The 20,848-nt window shown below is 44.1% G+C and overlaps 1 protein-coding gene across 3 annotated transcripts in view; it reads right to left on the bottom strand.

Moving 5' to 3' along the window:
- Window positions 1-810: 810 nt before the first annotated feature.
- Window positions 811-20,848, bottom strand: part of CNOT6L (CCR4-NOT transcription complex subunit 6 like) — a 33,032-nt gene continuing 12,994 nt past the window's right edge. For all 3 annotated transcript variants that reach the window (XM_054065082.1, XM_054065083.1, XM_054065084.1), the window contains exons 2-12: window positions 13,667-13,788; window positions 13,244-13,430; window positions 12,680-12,765; window positions 11,923-12,012; window positions 11,034-11,102; window positions 8,828-8,985; window positions 8,111-8,265; window positions 6,624-6,775; window positions 5,546-5,770; window positions 4,639-4,841; window positions 811-4,282 (exon numbers count right to left, since the gene is read on the bottom strand). In XM_054065082.1, the coding sequence (XP_053921057.1) occupies window positions 4,070-4,282; window positions 4,639-4,841; window positions 5,546-5,770; window positions 6,624-6,775; window positions 8,111-8,265; window positions 8,828-8,985; window positions 11,034-11,102; window positions 11,923-12,012; window positions 12,680-12,765; window positions 13,244-13,430; window positions 13,667-13,778 (1,650 nt within the window). In that variant the 5' untranslated portion in view covers window positions 13,779-13,788 and the 3' untranslated portion in view covers window positions 811-4,069. The remainder of the gene's footprint in view (window positions 4,283-4,638; window positions 4,842-5,545; window positions 5,771-6,623; window positions 6,776-8,110; window positions 8,266-8,827; window positions 8,986-11,033; window positions 11,103-11,922; window positions 12,013-12,679; window positions 12,766-13,243; window positions 13,431-13,666; window positions 13,789-20,848) is intronic.

Genomic DNA, 20,848 nt, shown 5'->3' with positions numbered 1-20,848 from the left:
AACGAAGTACTGGCTGCTGTGTCACTGGGGTTAAATCTGGTCTTCAGGTATTAAGGCCTGTCTCGTGCTCCCTACCAAGGCAGCATCAACACTGCACTCCAGGAGGGGTAAATTCCTGACCCTTCTTCCAAATTCACAAGGAAACTCTGAATTTCAATAAGCTGTTTTAGCTTCCCCCTCGCCATCTGACTAAAACCAATGCCATGCAAACAGTGGCATCAACATTTATGGTCTCAAATTCTCGCCTGCCATTTGGGCTCAATGCCTCATGAGGCGGTTGTGGAAAGCCAGTCTCCAAAAGCCCAGTGCTGGGCATTAAGTGGGAGCCGCAGATGCTCCGCACCTTGTCTAGTGGGCCTTGGAGCTCAAAAGTGTTATGTATTTAGGACTCTCTGCAACAAATCCCAGCAAGACAGAAGATAGCAGCCACCCGTGATGTTCCCACTAGATCAGATCCCACTAGTTTTGAAAGCAGCATTAGGTCAGTGGTGAGGGCTTCTGAAAAGGTTAAGAGCCAAAGATTGTGGCTTTCTAGCCTATAAAATGCAGAAGAGTGAGGACTTGGGACTGACAAGGACTCCTCCGCATGTTTCTGCAGGCTAAACAAGAGCGGCTTCAGAAAGACAGGGAAAGCTGGCTGATCAAATGAGATGTTCTCAGTGAACACCGGAAAGGTTTGACCAAAGCTTTTCTTGAGGCAAATGGAAAGGGAAGCTGGGCTCAGCCCCATGCGCCACACCTGAGTCGGTGTGAGGTACGCAACATTCACACTCCTTACAGAGAAATAAGGACACCAAACTGTCCAGCTGCATTGTATAAAAGTCTCTTTTTTATATACACACACACGCAAACCCCCAGATCTAACAGATGGACCATATGGAATGTTAAAAAGTTGCTGGTGGGAGGGGGTTGGATTTGTTCTCTGCTTGCTGCAGGCAGTGCTGTTGCTCAGAAGCTGACACCAGGCACCAGATTTATGAAAGCAAAACCAAGACAGCGAGGAGCAGTAAAGGGCTCAGAGCTTGCGTTTCCAGGTGAGGGCACTGCGGCGTACTGGAAGCCAAGGGTCAGTGATGGAGAGAATGGAGGGTTTCCCACCCATCTCTGCTCTCAGGGTCAGGGATATTTTGCTCCATGTTACTCCCCCTCCCCTAGAAAACACCCTACCGTCAGCTTCCATCTGGGGCAAAAGGAAATCAGCGCTGCCATCTGGATGATCCATATGTTTACTGAAAGGGATCCCATCCTGCACACGAGGCTGATGGCTCCCCACTCCCTCTCTTCTTAAAGCAGAAAATCCCTATGGAGATTTCTGCCCAGCTGGAAAAAAAGCGCAGCCCCCTTACTGCTCCTGCTAGGAAGCGAAAAGAACAGAAGGAAAAGGAGGAGTGAGCCAGACTCAGGAAAGGCAGGTGAACATCCCCGGTTCCGTGCACTGACTGAAACACAAACAAGATTCCTTTCTTTTAAAATCCAGAGGTTTCATACAACATCTGTTGATATAACATCTTTTAAAATCCCACACAGTGTAAAGGATGTTCGGAAATGTGTTTCGCAGCAGAGAAAATCCAATTAACCCCCTTCCCGCAACAGCACACTCCAATTGATTGGAAACCAAAGGAAAGTCACTTTACAAGCGTTTGCCAGGGTGTTTTTTGTTTCATCCCCATCCGCTCCCACCCCGACATTACAAAAGCTTGTTGTTGGTTTTTCTTTTTATTAATAAACGGGCTCCTCTGCAGTTCATATACAATCGTAGGTGACTCGGAAATTCCATTTTATACAAACATCTCGAAAAATATTGGGAGTGAAGTATGGTAGGAAATATTGCTCATGTTGCGAAGTTAACATGCGTGTAGGAAAAGGAGGAGAAGGGTTGGTTAGTGCACACCTCCGGAGCAGAGCATCCCTCTCCCAAAAACGTACAGTAGCTGACGACAGAAAGGTAATGTCCACAGAATTAAGTTTTTCATGCTATTCTACTTTCCAGTACTATACTCTCCAATCACTTTAATTCCTCTGCCACGGCTGGGTGTCAAGCGCTGAGGTATATATAAAAGAGATACCTGCACCTTGAGGAAAAGCCGTCTCTAGAAAAAAGGGCTTTTTTTGGTGCTGCACAAAGCAATCGCTGCGCAGGGATTTCACCTCGTTTCCAATTTAGAGTAGGCAATAGCCAACGCCTCTGGGTTTTAGGCACTTCTTTTAATAGGGAATTGTCATGTCATTCCAGTCTTCCCTTTCTGTCCCACACCATCCCCTCCCCGGCCCCCAACAAGAGTCAGGGAATAGCTTCTACTCTATGTCCAATTGTTCCCCCCCCCCGGATAATTTCCCATGTATAAAACGACAAAGGAAATGTTTAATTCTAGTGGAACAGCCTGGCTTAACAGCTTTGTAAGACAGAAGACGGCTCCTTGGTATTTAAAACTAATTCCACAATTTAAATTTAGACTTTTTGTAAGTATACGAATGAGACATAAATATAGGCTCTCAATCTGTTTAAAAATTTCATTCACATAATGGAAAATTGTTTCATTTATTAAAAATATCACATTTTGAGACTAGAAACAGTAAAGTGCATGAAAAGTTTAAAATAGAAATTCAAGAAAATCTTATAGCAGCAAAAAAAGCAGAATAAAGAAAAACTTAAAAACACAGACACAACCTTTTCCTATTTCTGTGCCATTTTTGTTAAACATTAAGCAGCCAACCAATTCTTGGGAAAATTGCATTATGGTTAAAGCCTCTCGAGGCCCAAGGGACTGAACTGGCCACCTGGAGCAGAAAAAGGGGAAAAAAGGATTTCCGACACCCTTAAAGAGCCATAGGCTGGGAATGAACCAGCAGCTTTGTAATTTAACCCTGACCAACAACAGAAAAGAAAGAGTATTCAAGAAGTGTGATGGCGATTTGGCAACTAGGGTCAGGAAAGCCCATCCAAGGAATGCCTACGGCTACCCTCACTCCCCCAAGGGAAAAAGAATTCCGACAGCTACTCCACATGCCCTTTGGAGACAGAAGTAAGGACATGTCCAGTGGCTTTTTCCCGTACCTTGCACCTAAACAGTCAATCCCAAGCTTCCCATCTTTGCAACCAAACTTTGGAAAAGGGAACGTGGGACGGATTTGCAACTTCTTTATTCACCGTGAACCCAAACGCTTGCAACAGCTCGCTTCAAGTGCAATTTCTTACCATGTCTAAGTCCTGCTCCCAAACTGTGCTGCGGAACAGCGTGTCGCCCTGGCCTGCCAAAGCGGAGAGGCAGCTCTGTTTCATAGAGGCCCTTTGGATTCCTGCGGATCTTGCCCAGAAAGGACCAAGGTCTTCAGAGCTCCAAAGAGAAGTCACCATGGTGCCTGCCAGGCAAGCGATCTACACAGGGCATTGAACGCTCACCTGCAAAGTCTTGACAGATGCAGCCTCACTGGACATAGTGTTGTGAACGGAATTACATTGGGAGAATTTAGACCTCACATGTCTCACAGATATGAAGCTATCTTTGGTTTTCTAATATCAGTCAGACAAGGGGCAGGGCCACACTGCTAATCAGTTAAAGTCAGGTATTAAGTGCTTCTCTAATGTGCAAAATTTATTTCAGATGCAGAGTTCAGGCTCCGTTTTGGGTTCAAACAAACAGTATTTCTAATATTTGTCCTACAAAACAAGCATTTCTATTTTTGTTTTAATTTCTCCTAAAAGGTTGGCTCATTTTGCCACGTTCTGGAAAAAAGCATTATCTTGAAATACGTTAATATGCAAGGTTTTAATCTCATTTGTCCATTTATAAGTGCAGCTTCCTAACGAAACAAAAAAAAAAAGCTTGCCAGTTTTTTAAAAAAAGAAATTAAATTAAAAACCTGGAAAGGGAATAATACTTTGGTTCCAGCCCTAGTGCCAAATGATACCAATATGCACCAAAATGTGCAAAATCTCATATCAAACACATAAGGAAAGGAGCTTGAAGAAGCAGCTTAAGGTTGGCCATACTTCACTCCTATATACTTTGATTTACAACTGTACAGGTCCGTAACAACAGGTCCGTGCCCTCTGAGGGGCAGAGCTCCACTACCTCCGGTTAGGCAAGTGCACGCCGTTGACAAGAGGCGGGAGCGGAGGATGGAGTTCGAGTTGTGTTAACAGTGAGAAGTGGTCTGAAGGGATGTGAGGGTGTGGACACCCAGTGATGTTGTTGTCAACCAGCCACTGAGGGTCCAAAGGCCCCAGGACACCAAGCACGTTCATGTGAGTGTTGGAATAGAAAATGTAGTCAATCACACCCTAGGGAGAAAGAGAAACACGACAGTGAGAACAGAGCTCGCGGCCGGCAGCCTCATCTTGACCCTGTAATTCGCAGGAAGAGGCACAGCGCTGGAATTAGGGTAAGAAACGCGCGGTGTTTTGTGGTCAAAGCGCTGCATCCATTCTCATTAAAGTCACTGGCCAGAGCAGAAGGTTAAAAACGCCAGCAAACCAAAGGTTTGTGTGCAGTAGGAAAAGTGTCCAGCGAGTTTAGGAACCAGTGATGAAGCACTTACAGGAACAGAGGGAAAGACAGCCAGTGGTCAGAAAACTAAGGGGCAGCGTCCTGGGGAGACCAGGGCAACGCCTGCCATTTCAGAAAAATCGCTGCTTACTTTGAAATCAAAAGTGTAATTGGTGTAAGGCATCAAGTTGTTTTCGTAGGCGCTCTTGAGTTGGAAGCCGTGCGTGATTCTTCCTTCAGAAGCCCCATTTTTTCCGTTGCCACTGAAGTTCATGAGACACTCGTTATAACGCAACTCCTTGAAGTCCTTGTGGTTGTCAGCTACTATGCCGTTGCTTAAGTATTCCACTACACCTGTTTGCAAAGGAAAGGATTCAGGGAGTTGCTTTGAAACACAACATGCAGGGAATGTCTGCCTCGGCCTTAAAAGCCAAAGCACCAACAAGACACCCCAGGAGCTCAGAAAAGAGCTTTCCAACTTGAGGGAAAATCTAGGAAGCAGCTGCCTTGTCTCATCTGAGCCACATCCATTTTTCTGACATGCAGCCAGGGAACTCAGGCTCTCTGGCAAGTTTGACACCACTGTTTGAGCATAACAGTAAGCCCAAAGTACATGCACTGTTGTATGCCTGTCAAGGGGTGCCAGAGGGGCAGCTTTTGTATGAATACATGATATTACAGCCTCAAATGTTGGAATTACCAAAGCAAACCCATCTCCACGGAAAGTTTTCATGTTACATCGTGAACTCATGTCTTTCCTACTTATTTACTTATTGCTGCTTAAGGCATGGGTATTTGATTAACGCTTTATTTAAGATCTATTTGTGCTTTTCTACACCTTTGTAGGCGTAACCAACTTTTCTGAAGCATACAACTGATCACAAGAAGTAGTCTACTCAACTGGAGGACTCGCATTCTCTTCAGACGGATTTTGGAAGGCTGTTGTTACTAAGAGAGCTTTCATCCATACCCACCCACGGAAGGGCAAACAGCCCTATCACCCTCGGAGAAAAGGAGGATTCAAATGCTCTAAAAAGGTAAGTCAAACCCAGTCTTACCTGAATCAGGCAACGAGTTGAGATCAGCACACAGCACCAGAGGGATAGAGTTAGGATCTACTGTCGGGCTACTGGGCCTGCTTGAGGCTTTGTCAAGGATATTTTTCAGTTCCGAGACAAACATCATAGTCTGAATGAGTTTCACATCTGAGTATTCAGGGTCCCAGTGCATGTGGGCATTGGCCACAATAAGCAGCTGTCTGTCCACATGAAGCGATTTCATACCTAGACAAACAAACACAGTTTTATCAGGGAAAGACTGAGGGTGTGAATTCGGCAGATTCCTTCCTGGTAACATTCAGGGTCTGGCTTCTAAGGACTCCAAGGCAGATGGATGCACTTTCATTTCTAGAAAAAAGGTGCTACTCGCACCACTACCTCCTTCTAGATCAGCAGCATTTACATATCATTACATGCCTATTCTCTCCAATACCGGAAAGAAACAGCCAGCATAACCTGACAGCGTTACAATCGCTTTCCTTCTCTACTGCTCAAGCAGTCATCGCTTGACCTCGCATCACTATTCAATATTTAAGGCACAAAGGAGTTTTTGTGACTCTTAGCTGTCATGGTTCAACAAATGGTTCCCTTGGGAAAAACTCAAACCTGCTTCAATGAATGCAAGATGAACCTGGTTGCTGTGAAGCGCTGTACCTGCTTTTACTATTTAACTGAGAAAAAGCACTCTGAAAGATGGGGCGTAAAGTCACAGGCAGCTCCTTCCAGTCCTGCAAGTTAAATATTCTGCTCCTTAAAGGAAACGCTGGCAACAAGCGATCAAAAAACCAGACACGCAGGCAGAGCAGGGTAGTGATTTTAGGTATGTTGGAAGCGTCTACTGCACCTGATCAAACGTAATGAAAATGTGACAGCCAGTCAATCAAGTGACATGAAAAGATAACCTGATAATCTCTTTCTTCCATATCAGTGCATTAGCACTGTCATCTAATCACTGGGGGCGGATGGAAGGATTCAATCCAGGGGAAAAAGAGAGTTCGAAATAGATGTGTTATCTTGGAATAACTCATGCCTTTAGATGGAACTGAGTAATCAATGACAGAACCACAGTCATACTCACTTGCTCCAAATAATTCTTTGTGCACCTCTAACACGATGGCAACTCCGATGTTGTCCTTCGTCATCACTCTGTTTAACATGGCTTCAGAACCTTCAGAGTTGGCCATTGCCACCTGGTTGAACTCCACCGTGTGCTTCTGCACCAGCGTAAATCTGACGGAACAAGAGAATCACGTGTGAACATGTCGGATGTAGAGCTACGGGAAAAGGCATGGTTTCTATCTGCACTCCACTCTACTGTGTTCAAGGAGAGACCCTGTAGGACAGTGCGAGTCATGTTTCTTTTGTCCTCTCATTTTATATATATGTAAAAGCAGTTCTAAGAAATATTCCCTTAGTCGGGATAGAGCTCTTGGCCTGGCAAGTGAGATCCTCTCAGGAGAGATGAGATACCTGGGGTCTGGGATGCATTTACTTGTTTCAGCATAGCACACTAGTTATTCAGAGCAACACTCAGGGTGTATCACACGTCCTCATGAGTGTTCTGGGTGAAAAGTTAAGATAAGATGGTAATTAAAGGCTCGCTTTTTACTTTGGGCAAATCCAGCCTTAGGATGCCCCAAACCACCTTGCTTCAGGATAAAAGCTGCCTATTGAAAGGCTTGGGGTTTGGTTTGTGCTCTAAGAAAATTAAAAAAGGGTTTTAGTCTTCTCTTTTCACCTGTGAGAGCCACAGGATAACAACCAGTTCCCTACACGCCCTGATTAGTTACAAGGTTTGAAAACCATCGGTTATTTGTTTGCACAGGCTTCCTCTACTCAAAACCAGTCAAGTTGTCTTTATACACGATCTGAAAAGTGTTATTTTTGTTTCTGGAAGCAGTGAAACTCTGACACAGAGCCGAAGCTTTGTGAAACTTCCATTCTAATTACTGACAACTGTTCTGAGGGAATATTCGGTGAGATTCCCAGTGTGCTACAACCCGTGAGCAGTTTACAGAATGAGAAGCGTGAATGTCTCCTTCCCACCGGTTTGATGCTTTTAGTGTAGAACATTTTGGATCAGGTATTCAAAATGTAGTGTTTTGTTTCATAAAAGCAGAGAACACACTGTGATCCTTTGGCAGTAACACCTCTCTAATACCTGAAGATTTAATAGCTGAAGAACAGCTTATAGATCTTTAAAGATTAATCTTAGAGGAGTGAAACATCTGTCAAGCAAGGCGAAAGTTTGTAGAGAAGGTGAGGGATTTACTAGACCTGCCAAAAATGCGCACATGCAGGGTGTAAGGTTTTATTCATAGTAGCTCCCCTGCAGCTTCCATGTTTCTGAAGAGATCCCTGAGAGAAGGAAAGGAAAGGAAAGGAAAGGAAAGGAAAGGGGAAAGGAGAAAGGAAAAAGGAAAGGGGAAAGGGAAGAGGAAAAGTCATTCCTTGTAGTGAACTTTTATCTTCTGGTTTACAGTACTTTGGCTACAACGCACCCTGAGACAGGAAGGCTTTCATACCTATATCAAGCCAGGTTTAATGTATTTTTAAAAAGCTTACTTTTCTGTTTTGAAGAATATTGCACAGCCGTCCACATGCTTTTTCTCCTGCTCAGACATGATTTTGGCACGTGACTTTGGAGAAAAGAATCCATCGTATCCTCGTTCTTTCAAGGCTGGCAGAAAAAGGGTGAAGTATTGCTCTGTTTCCACTTCCTGGAATCAAACACAAATACCTTAGGCTAACGAGCCAAGGAAACCCTTCCTGTCGCTGTACAGCAACTTGGACCTGCCTTGGCTTGCAGCAGCATCTTCCACCAAAGCAAAAGGCTTCTCATAGCTTTTCCTGTCACTTCCTAGATTAAAGGCCTGCAGGAAATGGATCTGCATTTCTGAATATCCTGGAATCCCCCCAAAAGAGAACCTGACAAGTAGATTTTGAAGAAAAAAATTGTACAGGTTACACCTGCTAATTTGGACATCTGTAACAAAACATATTCTTTGTAGTACTATTTAGTCTCCAAGAGGATTTCAGAGCCTGATCTCTTGAGGTTTTCATTACTAATCTGGCTAATTTTATCTCACGTACTTTGTCTCATTCCATAAAACACAAGGCAATGTGTAAACAAGACATGATGCATGCAGCTTTTCTGGGTAAGCCCTAGAACTTGTTAGGAAGCAGGTACACGTGGCGTTTTCGAGGGAGCATTTAATTCTAAAGGTGGAAATTAATGTTTTCTGTGTCTGATAAAAAATACAGTACTTATTTCCCAACTACCTGAAGACTAATGATATCTGCATCACAGTTGACAATTTCCTCCATGATTCCCTTTTTTCTGTACTCCCAGTTGAGTGCCCAAGACGGGCAGTAGCCATAGAGCTGCCGGGTGGCGTATTTGTCGCACAACACATTGTAACACATCACTGTGAAGGAAGCTGGAAGGAGAGAAAGAATGGGAAAGGTTATCAACCTCTGAAGATTACAAACGCTGAATGTACTGAAGCCAAAAGACGGAATCTTGCACGGTCTGTTCTGGAGGGCCTATGGAACACAAGCCAGTGGGCTTATTCCCCTGAGTGTTTCATGAGCAGGAGTTAAAAAGGCCATGCTGAGCCAGCAGGTACCATGTAAGGCTAAACCCTCCCTGGAAAAAATCAGCATTACAACCAAAATGAGATGGCATTACAGGCATAACAAAGCGATGCAACTCCATTTGGAAGTCAATTCCTTATTGCCTTTTAGGATGGGGGAGATCAAGGGGCTGGCAACAATGAGGAACAGTCTCTCTCTCTGAATTTGAGGCGAAGGAGATGGGAAGTAGCAGCCATTTCAGTGAGGGAAACAAACCCTAGTATTTATTGGATAGAGCAGCTTCAGGCCTAAGTGACCCATACGGTTCTAAAACAACAGCAAGATGAGGCTGCTAAGAAGCAGTTACTATGTCAAATAGCACAGCATCAGAGAGAAACGCTGCTTTAGAATGCTTCATTTTTAGGCAACAGGATTTCAAAACATTTGTACAATTTTCCCAGCAGCAGCACAACATTTCTAAGCTGTGTCAGTTATGTCTGTCACATCTAAGGGAGAGGGACAGGCTGTGGATGTTGTCTTCTTGGACATCCATAAACCCTTTGACACAGTTTCTCACAGCATTCTGCTTAGGATTCTGTGAGGTCCGGGTGAGGGCAGGGAAGGTGGAGAAACGGAGTCAAAAATTAGCAAGCACTTAATATATTATTTGGTCACAGTTCTTTAAAACAGAGAGGTTGGCCTGCGGCTCACCAGCTCATTCAACTTGAAACACACTGCTTTCACACACAAACTTCTCGACTCTCTTAGGTTTTACACCAATTCAAAATGATCGGTAAATGCCACATCCTAGCACTGTGCCATGGGGAAAAGATTGCTCAGATTGGCAGGGAAAACAGTGAGGTTTTACTCTGATGCTACCCCACAGCTGGTTTTTTTTTTCATACTCGTAGTCAAAGAAGATCTCTGCTCTTCATTTGTTTCAATTTTATAACAACAGCCAGTCAGCTTGGTACGGTTCCTACAGCAAAACATCTCACAGCTCACTTGCCTAACGCTGTGCTTTCCAACAATTTCTGATTTCTGTTTCTGCTCAGGATGACTGATTGAAAAAACAAACCCAAAGTCTGTAGAACTGTATTGAGAAACGGATTCGTAAGGGAATTTGAAACAGAAATGCAGAACTGAATGTTGCGGTGGCTTAATGGACTTTTTTGCATTTCCTGTTCCTTCCTATATTTTTCCGGTTCATTGTTCTCGAATATAAAAAAGTGACAGATGATCGGAAATGCAGCACTACCCTACCCAACACATAGCCTAACCGAGTTCAGTTTGGAAGCCCTACAGTCTTCATGCTTCTAAAACAGTAAAGTTTATGGGACTGCATAGTTACTCTTGCTGGTTATTAATGTTCTCCTGCAATAACAATATTGGCATATTTCTTCCTTCCGCAAGCTCACAGCTGCTTTTTGGAGGTGACATTCAGGATGCGCACAGAAGAGCCACAGGATCGGGACAGCCTGAAGAGCTGCGGCCTCCTGCACTTAATCAAAAGCAACAACAGAGGGCATTAAACCAACTGCAGCGCCAGGCCGTCCACTTGTTTACCGGCAGGTACAGACTTCAGTTTCACTTCGGTAGCTCTGTGCATTTGTACGTAGTTATTTTACAGTTCTTATTATTTCTGAGAAATTAATTTTTTAAGACAAGGTCTTTTGCTCGGGTATCAGCGGCTGGAAGACTTATGAAAAAGCCTAACATGGAAACAACATCCCATTCAAGTTACAAAAGTGATACTTACAGCACAGCTACAGGTTGTTTTAGCACAAATGAACTCAAATTGCTGTTTTCAATTGAATCTATGCAAGGCAGAAGCCTTCTCCAAAAATAAAGGCAAAGAAAAGTTTTTCAGCACATCATTCTGCGAACATGGAGAAAACAACCACAGATTTACCTGAGGGCAGAATTTGGTCTCGTTCTTTTAAAGTAATCCATGGCCTTGGAGGCAGCTGCTCTGGATGAACTAAAAAAAATAAAAGCTATGATTAATTCAGGGTTTATATTGGTAAGCTACAATTTCTAAGTCAAAATGATGACTGAACAATAATGTTCCATACTGTGCTTTGCAACCCCAGCTCCCCAAGTCTTTTCAGGCTCCAGGGGAGGCAAAAATCATTTAAAGGGCCCGCAATAGTAAGAGCAAAGTAGTCACTTCTAAGATGCACCACTATTTTCTTCTTTTGCTTTGCAATCTATAAGCATCATCACATTCCTCCTGCAATTTGAATATGCTGCTGAAGAAGGAGGAGTGAGTCCTGCAGGGGTTCAGACATCCTATCCTCCCCTTCTTCAAGAACCTCACTCTATATCCATTGTTCCTGCAATGGTTTAACTTAGTAGATGTCAAGTGGTAAACCAGAAAGCTGTTACAGAACCATAAAACATGATTTAAGTCGGGTACTGGACATTCTTAATCACTTTGCTATTTCTAGATCTAAATGTGACATTCTGCTTGCATTTAATTATAATTTCTAGTGGGAAGTACCAAAATGGCTTCAGCAAGGAAGACTTTGCACTTCATTGGTAATTGAAGGGTTTCAAACACAACAGTGGGAACAACTGGCTGTAACTTGGTAACAAGGGAAGAGCTTAGACTCTATGTCAACCTTCCACTGTGTGAGGGTTTGTGTTTGTGTGTGTGACTCGAACCACTTGACAAGAACACAAAAGCAGTTAGAAAATATTCTTCCTTGAGTGGTTCAGATTCTTGTTTTAGCAGCAAATACTGTCAGAACTGCGTGCTTTTAAACTGCTTCTGTCAATCAGATTTGTAGGGCTGTCACCTGCTAGATTGTCAAGCATGTAGTTCAGTAGCTTTCGAGTTCCGTCTGGATCTTGGTAGAGGCTGAGAATATCTTGTGACAAAGGATTGCCTGCCAACAGCATAAAACAACAACCGGCTGATTAGTAGCCTGACTTTCTTGAGGCTTTCCAACCAAAGAAAATCGCTCATAATGAGAACAGACAAATTGACCCAGAAGATATTAGGGTTGCTTAACTTGTAACACCGCAGTAACAGATGTTGTAGCAATAGCTACACACATGGATTTTCTTCCTTCAACTCACCTCTATTAATAATACAGTAGGTTAAGGGTCTATTTACCTATCTACAGATTTGAAATAGGCTTGTAAGGAAGCTTAAGAGCATTAAAATCAAATCATTAGGAAGAATTTCTTCACCATGAGAGTGGTGAGACACTGGCCTAGGTTGCCAAGAGAAGCTGTGGCTGCCCCATCCCTGCAGGTGTTCCAAGGCCAGGCTGGATGGGCCTTGGGCAGCCTGATCCAGTGGGATGTCCCTGTCCATGGCACGGGGGTTGGAACTAGATGATCTTTAAGGTCCCTTCCAACCCTAACTATTCTGTGATTCTAAAAACCAGACACATTGTTTTTTTGACTGGCTGGTCGTTTTTGCTAGAAGTCTGGATCTCCAATAAACTGCAGGAAAATGCTGAGATAACACGCAAAACTTTTGAGCCCAACCCCCTCAGTAATTAAAGAGCACTTCTAGGAACAGTTAACTGTAAAGAATTCACTCACCTTTCAAACCCAGGGTTTGTAGCTGGAAGAGCCGTCCAAGTTCGTAAGGCAAAACCCGTAACATATTGTTATTTAAAAGCAATTCCCTGCAGGAAATGCAAAAATACTTTTGATGAGTATCACTTCAAAAGAGAACTCCTCAAGCACTATATGCTGCTCATCTTCAAAGATGACACTTTTCACCCTGGATTTTTTTGTGTTGTGGACAGATATGTCAATCTTCCCATTCCAAAGCACAACCGGAATACTTTCATTAGGGGGAAAAAAAGCCACAAAAGCTCCCAAACTCAAAACTAAATCAGGGCAAATTTAAACAGCAGGCAATCACCAAGCCTCAAAGAATGTTTCAGAGCAGAAGACTACATAGCTTACAGACACGTATCTGCAGAGATCAGAAAAGAAGGGTAACAAACCCAAAAGTAGTTATTATTGAACTGAAAATCTGCACCAGTCTTGAATTTTTCAGGATTATTTTAAATACAACAATGGAAAGCGAAATAAAATTCTTGGTGCCAATCACTGAATGTAGATTTTTGAAACGTTAACCAGAATACTTTCTCTCACCTGAGAGACACCATGTTTCCTAGTTCTGCTGGTAAACTTCTGAGTTTGTTGGATGACAGATTCAGGTAAACCAGATTATGAAGCTTGGCAATATCAGGTGGAATGCGAGTAAGATTATTGTCATTGAGGTGCAGAGCAGTCAAGTGTGTCAGCGACCAAAGGGATGTACTTAAGCTCCGCACTCTACCTAAAAAAGAAAAGCAAAGAACCCCCTCTTTAGTCAGGTTTGCACTCTGGAACCGTCAGATACAAACTAGGGGGGGATGTTGGAATATGTCAGAATATGGGATTTCCAGTGTGGAAACACTACCACTTCCCTGGAACACTCAGTGACGCTTGCAGAAGATACCCAGGCTCCCCTATCTGAAAGCATTTGGTGCGTTTCCGGGGCACCGCTGAACAAACAATTCAAACCCAACTCACCCGAGATCTCCAATTCAGCCCAGTGTGACTTCTTCCCATTGGCTACCTCTTCTGCTGACATGATGGTGTAAATTCTGCGAGGATCTGGAGGATCATATTTTTCCTTTGGCATCCCTGTTAGTCTGAAAGAGCAGCACAACCGTTACCGTCTGTCACTCGGCAACATTTCTTCATTTTCAGCCCGCCAGGAGATTCCCTTCCCTGGTGACACTCGGCAAAACCACATGCCCAGGAGTTTACCAACAATAAATATTATGCTGATGTCAGCCCAACCGCTTCCAGTGCATGGAGTTCAGCAGGTGCTCAGGCCTTTGTGGAATACGGGCCTGTAATAGAGAAGAGCATTTCTTCCTGCAAAGTTTGGTTTTCCGCAGCCATCCACGCTGCTGCCTTGTCCTGCCCCAATGTAGACCTTCTCCATTTCCTAGTTTATCCCCCAAAACCAAAGCAGAACCTATGTCACCACCGAGTTATTTGCTGTGGGCAGAACCTGCCAACAAGATGACAGCGTTACACGGTTCACAAGAGCACACGGCTTGCTCCCTCCTGTAGTTTTCTCAGGGAGCTAATGGCTGAAAGTAAGGCTCTTCTCTTTTCTTTTACAGCAATTATTTCCAACATACAAAGTTTCCCTTTTGTGCTCCACTTATACAACACTCAAAATGGAGCTCTAAAGGGGAATTAGCTCAATTTTTCCATGAACTATCTAGCTTTTCGGTTTTGTGCTTTTTCATGCTCATTGTAAGTCAAGATCTTTTCACTCCTAGTGGCCTAGGAGACACAAAATGAGCTCAGGCAAAATTCTCATTAGCTGTTCTTGTGCAGATACCATGTCTTAGGGGTGAGCTTGCACACACAAATTCAACCGATGTCATTTTCCTGATTCTTGTCAGAAGGGAGCTCCCCCGTACACTTCCCAGATGACACTGGAAGAAGTTTTCCTCTGTACCTCCCCAGACCCTTGTGCTGAGAAAGACTGGGTCGAGGAGAGGGGCTGTTTGAGTTAAAAACATCAGGTTGGCTAATTTTGCTGTTCACTGGTCTCTTCCTCCCCAAACACACAAAATGCAGAAACCCTGATTTTATACAAATCCAAAGCAGCTGGTTAGAGGGTGCATTTTTCCCTCATACATCGATCTCTGCTACAACTGGCTGCAATCGCTGCGAAGCTCTTCAAACAACTGTAACTCCTTGGGTTTGCTGAACTGTCAAGACAGAAAATGATGAAGAATTTGAGGAAACTAGTTCAGGGTGTTTTTCAGCTCATCCAACCAAACAAAGATCATATGTCCCCTTTATGAGCCCATGGTACTGCATTTTCCAACTAATGCAGAGAGCCAAAACAGGATTGCACCAGAGCAGGAATTGTCTGGGCTCTTCCCTGCAAAGGGTCTTAGTTACAGGTCTGGTGCCTCCTTCCCCGACGAACGCCAAAGGAATGCTCCCCGTTGCAGGCGCAGGGCAGATGTGAGCCCCACGTCTAATTATAGCCAGCTTCTATTTACAGGTGAGGTCATACGGCAAGGAAAGCTATCGGGTAAGAGGATTCTGCGCTCATGCTGCTCAGCTGCAGCAATTCAGTGTGGGGTGATGAATGAAACCGATTACTTAAGGACACAGGATTAGACCTGAAATCCTCCAGTCCTCGTTTCAGAACCTCAAAATCAGGAACTGCACTTCCCAGCACAGTCAGAGTTGCAGGCCATGCTTTGGGAGTGCTAAATCTCTGGTGCTTGGGTTTTGCTGGATTTACCTCCACTGCTGAGTATGTGCATGTGCAGAAGCAGGCAGCGCCCCAGACCCACGAATAGCTTCCTCACAGTTCCTGCCGAGAGCCACAAGAGCCCTATTCCACCTCTTTTTTGCAGGGCATCCTTGCCCTTATATGTGTACAAAACTAATCCACATTCCAGTGTGTCTCGACACATGTCTTCCTGGATTTTGCTAGACCCTGGAACCAACCAGAGACATCCAGCAGAGCCGAAACGAGGGGCCAGGACCCAAATGGTGAGAGAGCCTGCAGTCTCTGGCAGCTGCCAGCTGCTGTCCCCAGTCCCAATGCCTGTAAGGAAACACATTGCACCACTACTGCCCTTTGTATTAAAGCCGAATTGCCTTGAGTAGCACCAAGTGGATTATCTAGTATGCTACTTGATACAAATTTTATGTGATATACACCCAAATCAAGAGCACAGTCCCAGCATTTTCAGACATGGCATGAACGGAGCAAGTCTGTCCATGCCAAAAAGCAGCAAGCTAGTTTTGCATCGAGTAAAGCTGACATATCACACCTGCAGTGACACTTTAATAGAACATGAGATCCAGGAAGGACATGGATCTGTTGGAGTGGGTCCAGAGGAGTCCACCAAGATGATCTGAGGGCTGAAGCACCTCCCGAACAAGGACAGGCTGAGAGAGTTGGGGTTGTTCAGCCTGGAGAAGGCTCCAGGGAGACCTTAGAGCAGCTTCCAGTCCTGAAAGGGGCTCCAGGCAAGCTGACGAGGGGCTCTTGATCAGGGAGGGCAGGCACAGGACGAAGGGGAGTGGTTTTCAGCTGAAAGAGGGGAGATTGAGATGAGATCTTGGGAAGAAATGTTTCTGTGTGAGGGTAGGGAGGCCCTGGCCCAGGTTGCCCAGGGGAGTGGCGGCTGCGCCATCCCTGGAGGTGTTTACGCCAGGTTGGATGGGGCTTGGAGCTCCTGATCCAGTGGGATGTGTCCCTGCCCGTGGCAGGGGGTGGGACTGGATGGGCTTTGAGGTCCCTTCCAACACACTGCTGCAAAAATCCTTGGCCACCGTTGCTTCCCATGGGCTCAAGGTGCGTTTCCAGCTAAGAATACAAGTGGAAAATTATTTATGTATCTGTTTGCTGTTTCAACACAGGCTGGAACCAGCTAGCTACCAGCTCGGGAAGGTACAGTCCAACCAGAGGTCCTTGCTGTCACCCACACACTAATTCAAAGCCTTGAAGTAGCAGCAGGCTCCTCCAGCTGCAGAGCAGCCTCACTTGAAACCCAAGCTGGGTCTGCCATTCCCACTGCCAGACCCCAGCAGCCTCGCTCCTTGCAGTGGGGGAAGAAGTTGGATAAATATCCCAGGACTTGCAGATGAAGCCTTTAAAACCGCAGTGGTCAGACCATCCGAGTCACCCCATGCTCATCCATACCTGCCCGCAGGCCAAGAAGTGACCACTGCTTGGGTGACACCACCTAAAAGCTTCAGGATCACAGTTTCCTCCTTGGCAAGGAACCCAATTAAATCACATTGAAATATCACTCATTAAAAGTGCCGTGCCAATTTAAAGCCATTTGCGGCAGCCAGAGGCCCGGCAATGAAATGAGCCCCGTGCTGCGAGTCAAACGCCACGTGCATTTTTCAGGTATTAGTCACTTTAATGTTATTTTGAAACAGTAGTGAGTCAAACGAGGATCACTGCATTTTCCACAGGGACAGAAAAGGGAAAACAAACTTAAATATCCTTTTTTTTTTTCTTCTGCGTAACAGCAACATTGAGCAACAGTTGAAAGCAACCACATGAATTACATTTTTTTGAAGCAAAAATGAATTCTGCCTGGGTTCCCAGCTCTTATCGGTCCCACTCCCTCCTCTGCTTGTCCTGGAACTAAACCAGCATCCAAAAATCCCAACCTAGTTTTCCTCGGTCTTCAGGGAGCTACACTGAGTTCCCTGAGTCACGTAACCCCAAAACCGGATGCGTCTTAGTGCTGCCACAAGGAACAAAGAAGGAAGATCCAACCAGGGATGTGAGAACTGAACTAGCACTTATTTAGGTCAGCCCGGGCTTTTGTGGAGTTGCAGCCTGTGGGTACAAGCAAGGCCTTTGCTAAAATTCAGCTGATGCAAGTGTGACATGAGCACAACACGTGCACTCAGTTCTTTGCTTTTCAAGGGGGACCAAAAAATAATTCTCACTGGCTTTTCTTCTACAGACTTCCCTTGGAAAACTTTGGAAGCTACTAAAATTTATTCTCTTCTACAGATGTAAGCACGTGAACGTCGATAGCATGGTCCAAATATTGTGTAAATTAAAGAAAACCTGAATATGAGAACACCGGTGCATCAGTAAGAACAATATTTAAGCTCTAAGCACACTTTGAAATCCAGTGGTGTCTAAGAATTCCAGGCTTGTGTCCTAACTCTTTGTTCCAAGTCTGTCCTCAAAAGCCTGGAGACCACAGGCACAACAGGGTTACTTACTCAGCTGGAACCCTGACTATGGTCCCAGGTGAGGTTAAACAGCTCTGGCTCAGCTGTCTATAAAAGAGCTGAGGAGGGCAGTTGGAAGGGAAGTGCTGTCAGCAGTGGGTCTGTGGCTGCCTTTTATTTGTGCTTGTGTTTTATATGCTGTTGTATTTTGGGAGAGAGTGGCACACTGACTATGAATTAAAGCCAAAAAATCTAACAATACTGAGGGTGTGAAGAGTGTGAAAGAAGAATGTGTTGAGCTATCAGGCTGCTTTTATTCTGAAGACTTTTTTTTTGGCAACAAGCAACAGGAACTTCTTCACACTTGGAGTTTCATACAACCAGGTAATAACACAAAAGAGCATTGGTCTTCTGTACTTCACTATCTAAGACCTTCTCAAGTTGTACAGATGTGGGAAATATGAGATAGGAAGGATGCAGTTAGCAGGATGAAATATAAACTGTAAATTTTCTTAGGGAGAAGCTGAAGGCAGGCCTACAAATCGCTTCAACACACCAAGAGAAAAAGAAGATGCTATGCTAGGGATTAAGAAATTTCTTAACTCATAGTGTGAGGTTTTTTTATTGGGTGGGGGAAATCAACAGCAGCTGTGAACACAGACAATCTCTTCTGTTACACAGCACATCCAAACATGCCAAAGTAACCACCTCTGGGTCACTACAAGAGAGGAACTCACTATCAGTTTTAGTAGAGCCAAATCCCTTCTTCCGAAGGCAAATATCCCCCATTGAGCAGAAGGATTAACGTATGCTCAGTAGAAAGAGAAAGCCTGCTCAAAACTGTCCAGATCATTTGGCATCTATGTTGCAGGAGGGCTTTGAAGCCAGATAGGCTAAAGTCCCTTGGAGCTACGTGCTGCTGCACAATAATGACTAGTCCATTCCTCAGAGAGGTCAGAAGATGCATTTCTTAAAATTACAGTGACTGATGTGTTGTTCCTTTTAAGTTCTTTCATACCTCAATGCATAAAAGAATTGTCTGCTCCTAGCGAGGAGGCAAATCGAAAAGAGCTGCAACTCCAACTTGCTTTGGCCCTCCATTCGTGGATGTGTTGGCACAACTCGAACTCCTCGCCTCCAGCAGAGTGGCATTCCTTGTGATGATTTTTTTCCCCCAGCCTGTACATAGATGAGTCAAACTGCCAAAACGTTTTGAAAAACATCCAGCAGACAGCCCTGAATCATCCCTCCTTCCTTTGCACGGTAACAGCTTACTCTCTGTCCACTTCCATACGGTGAGCCCTCCCAGGAATTAAAAATCCTGCTGGCTGACGAGGCCAGAGCGTGTGCGTGCACGTGTGTACACACGGGCGTCTGTTATTTAACGTTGGAAAGTTGGACCATAAGCTGGAAAACAGAGCCATTTTTATCTTGTGTGTTTTGTAAACAGGAGTAAATGGCTGCAGAGGGAGGAGAGGAAGGCAATTCATTTCTAATAAATGCACTCTGTTTTTATAAGTGTATGACAAAAGTTTCAGTCCCTCGAAGGAGAAGGGGAAAGTACAGCCAATACCCACGACAAACTGACTTGGAGTACTTTGGGAGGTGGAGATGGAGATTGTTTAAGGGGATTTACACCAAAACTGCTAATAGTAGGATATGTACACGTGTTAGCTTAATACAGTGTATATATACTAGCAAGAAAATATGCCTGGGGAATTATTATTGTCTTTTGCTTGGATCTGAATTTTCTTCACTGTGCTTTCCTGCAGGAACATGTTCAACCTCCTCTGCATGCGCTGTCTCTACCAAGAGTTCATCAGCATTGTGACTGCCAACAAAGGTACTGTCTCTTTTCAGTCTCTTATTCCAAATAACCTGGTTGGGAACAGAGAGTGTCAGGGGAAAATAATAAAAGTGCCTCATCCCCCTTTTTTTCTTTTTATTAAAAAGAAAATAAGCATTTTGTTACTGTCATCTCCCAATCCTGAGCTTTCAAATGATCTTTGAGGAAAGTATAATCAAAGTGTGTAAACAAAGACTGCTTGGACACCAGTATCCTACTGACAGGAGGACAGATAAACAGTAAGTGGAAATAAGTCGCAAGGCAAAAGATGAAGTTTGAAGTGAATATCAAATCAAAGGAATAACAACTAAAATTCCAAGCTCAGCACCACAGAACTAGAAACAAACAATAAGTCCACACGTAAAACTGAAAAAAACCCCTTTGTTTCATAAATCTATATAAAGATGTATTTATTTTCTTGGCTGAATGATACGAAAATAATTTGTCATGGCTACACCCACGGCTCTGTGTGCAGAGGGCTCCCCTACATAAACTCAGTAGAACTACTGATCTCCACTCGCTAGCAAGCTCTTCTTTAGCAGAAAGTCCAAAACCACATGGTTAGGACAACTGTGGAAACCTAGAGCATTGAAGGCCATGTACCTCTCCCCCCTTTCAAGTCTGCAGTGACAGTAACTCCACTTCAGTGCTAACTTTTACACAGGGTCTCAGCCCAGTTTGCTTTTTTTAAATAATCTGGGCTCCAAGTGGGAAAGAGACAGGACCTTACTGCTAGAACATCACATCTTCTTAGCTGCTAGTGCATTTACAAGTACAGCAAGGTAATATAGAGGATTTCTTGAACTGCATCAGTCAAGCATCTAAAAACAAACCTGCTTTAGTAAGACACCTTTCTTACTCTTGAGTTCAGTAGTTAAATCCTTTAACTTGAAACTTTCCAAAAGTCTTCACAGATGTTGCAAGCTGAATACTTTACTAAAACTGCCACCTTTTCTACATGGTCAACATAAATATAGAAAGTATTTCAACAAAATAAGCTTCAGAAGTAGTTTACATGGTCCATCCTTGTACCTCTTACGAGGATGATCTCCTCCAACGACCACAGCTTTACATCGCAGCGGATGTAGGCAAAATAAAGCAGAAAGACTGAAGTAGTGGCATCTCTACACCAATGCTGAGCGGATGAAAAGTGGTTCTTTTAAGGTCTA

The sequence above is a fragment of the Cuculus canorus genome, chromosome 4 (assembly GCF_017976375.1).
Source record: "Cuculus canorus isolate bCucCan1 chromosome 4, bCucCan1.pri, whole genome shotgun sequence".
Classification (NCBI taxonomy): Eukaryota; Metazoa; Chordata; class Aves; order Cuculiformes; family Cuculidae; genus Cuculus; species Cuculus canorus.
The sequence above is the reverse complement of the archived record's forward strand: the minus strand, read 5'-3'. Positions and strand labels throughout refer to the sequence as shown.